This window comes from Penaeus monodon, chromosome 34 (genome assembly GCF_015228065.2).
Source record: "Penaeus monodon isolate SGIC_2016 chromosome 34, NSTDA_Pmon_1, whole genome shotgun sequence".
Classification (NCBI taxonomy): domain Eukaryota; kingdom Metazoa; phylum Arthropoda; class Malacostraca; order Decapoda; family Penaeidae; genus Penaeus; species Penaeus monodon.
Genome location: NC_051419.1, coordinates 19,048,179 through 19,048,382, shown reverse-complemented (window position 1 = coordinate 19,048,382; position 204 = coordinate 19,048,179). Strand labels below are relative to the sequence as shown.

The window sequence follows — 204 nt, the reverse complement described above, 5'->3', positions numbered from 1 at the left end:
AATTCGAGAGCAACCAACCATCTTGTAGAATCGGAATGTTATGTCTACAAGAAGGCTATAGGCTGAACTGTTATTGCAGGCAGGAAACAGGCTTTTTATATGATCCCAAAGTCCGTCTAGTTGCCGGATAGACTTTGGCAATAGCGCGAAGGTGAACCGTCAATGCTGTTGCTGACCACAAGTATTTTGATAGTATAACGTCTT

At 42.6% G+C, this 204-nt stretch overlaps 1 protein-coding gene across 1 annotated transcript in view; it reads right to left on the bottom strand.

Annotated features, from left to right (window-relative positions):
* The window catches only part of LOC119594926 (perlwapin-like), a 1,601-nt gene extending 1,545 nt beyond the window's left edge, over positions 1-56 (bottom strand). The window contains exon 1 of the mRNA XM_037943999.1: positions 19-56. Within this exon, the coding sequence (XP_037799927.1) occupies positions 19-21 (3 nt within the window). The 5' untranslated portion in view covers positions 22-56. The remainder of the gene's footprint in view (positions 1-18) is intronic.
* Between the last annotated feature and the right edge of the window lie 148 nt (positions 57-204).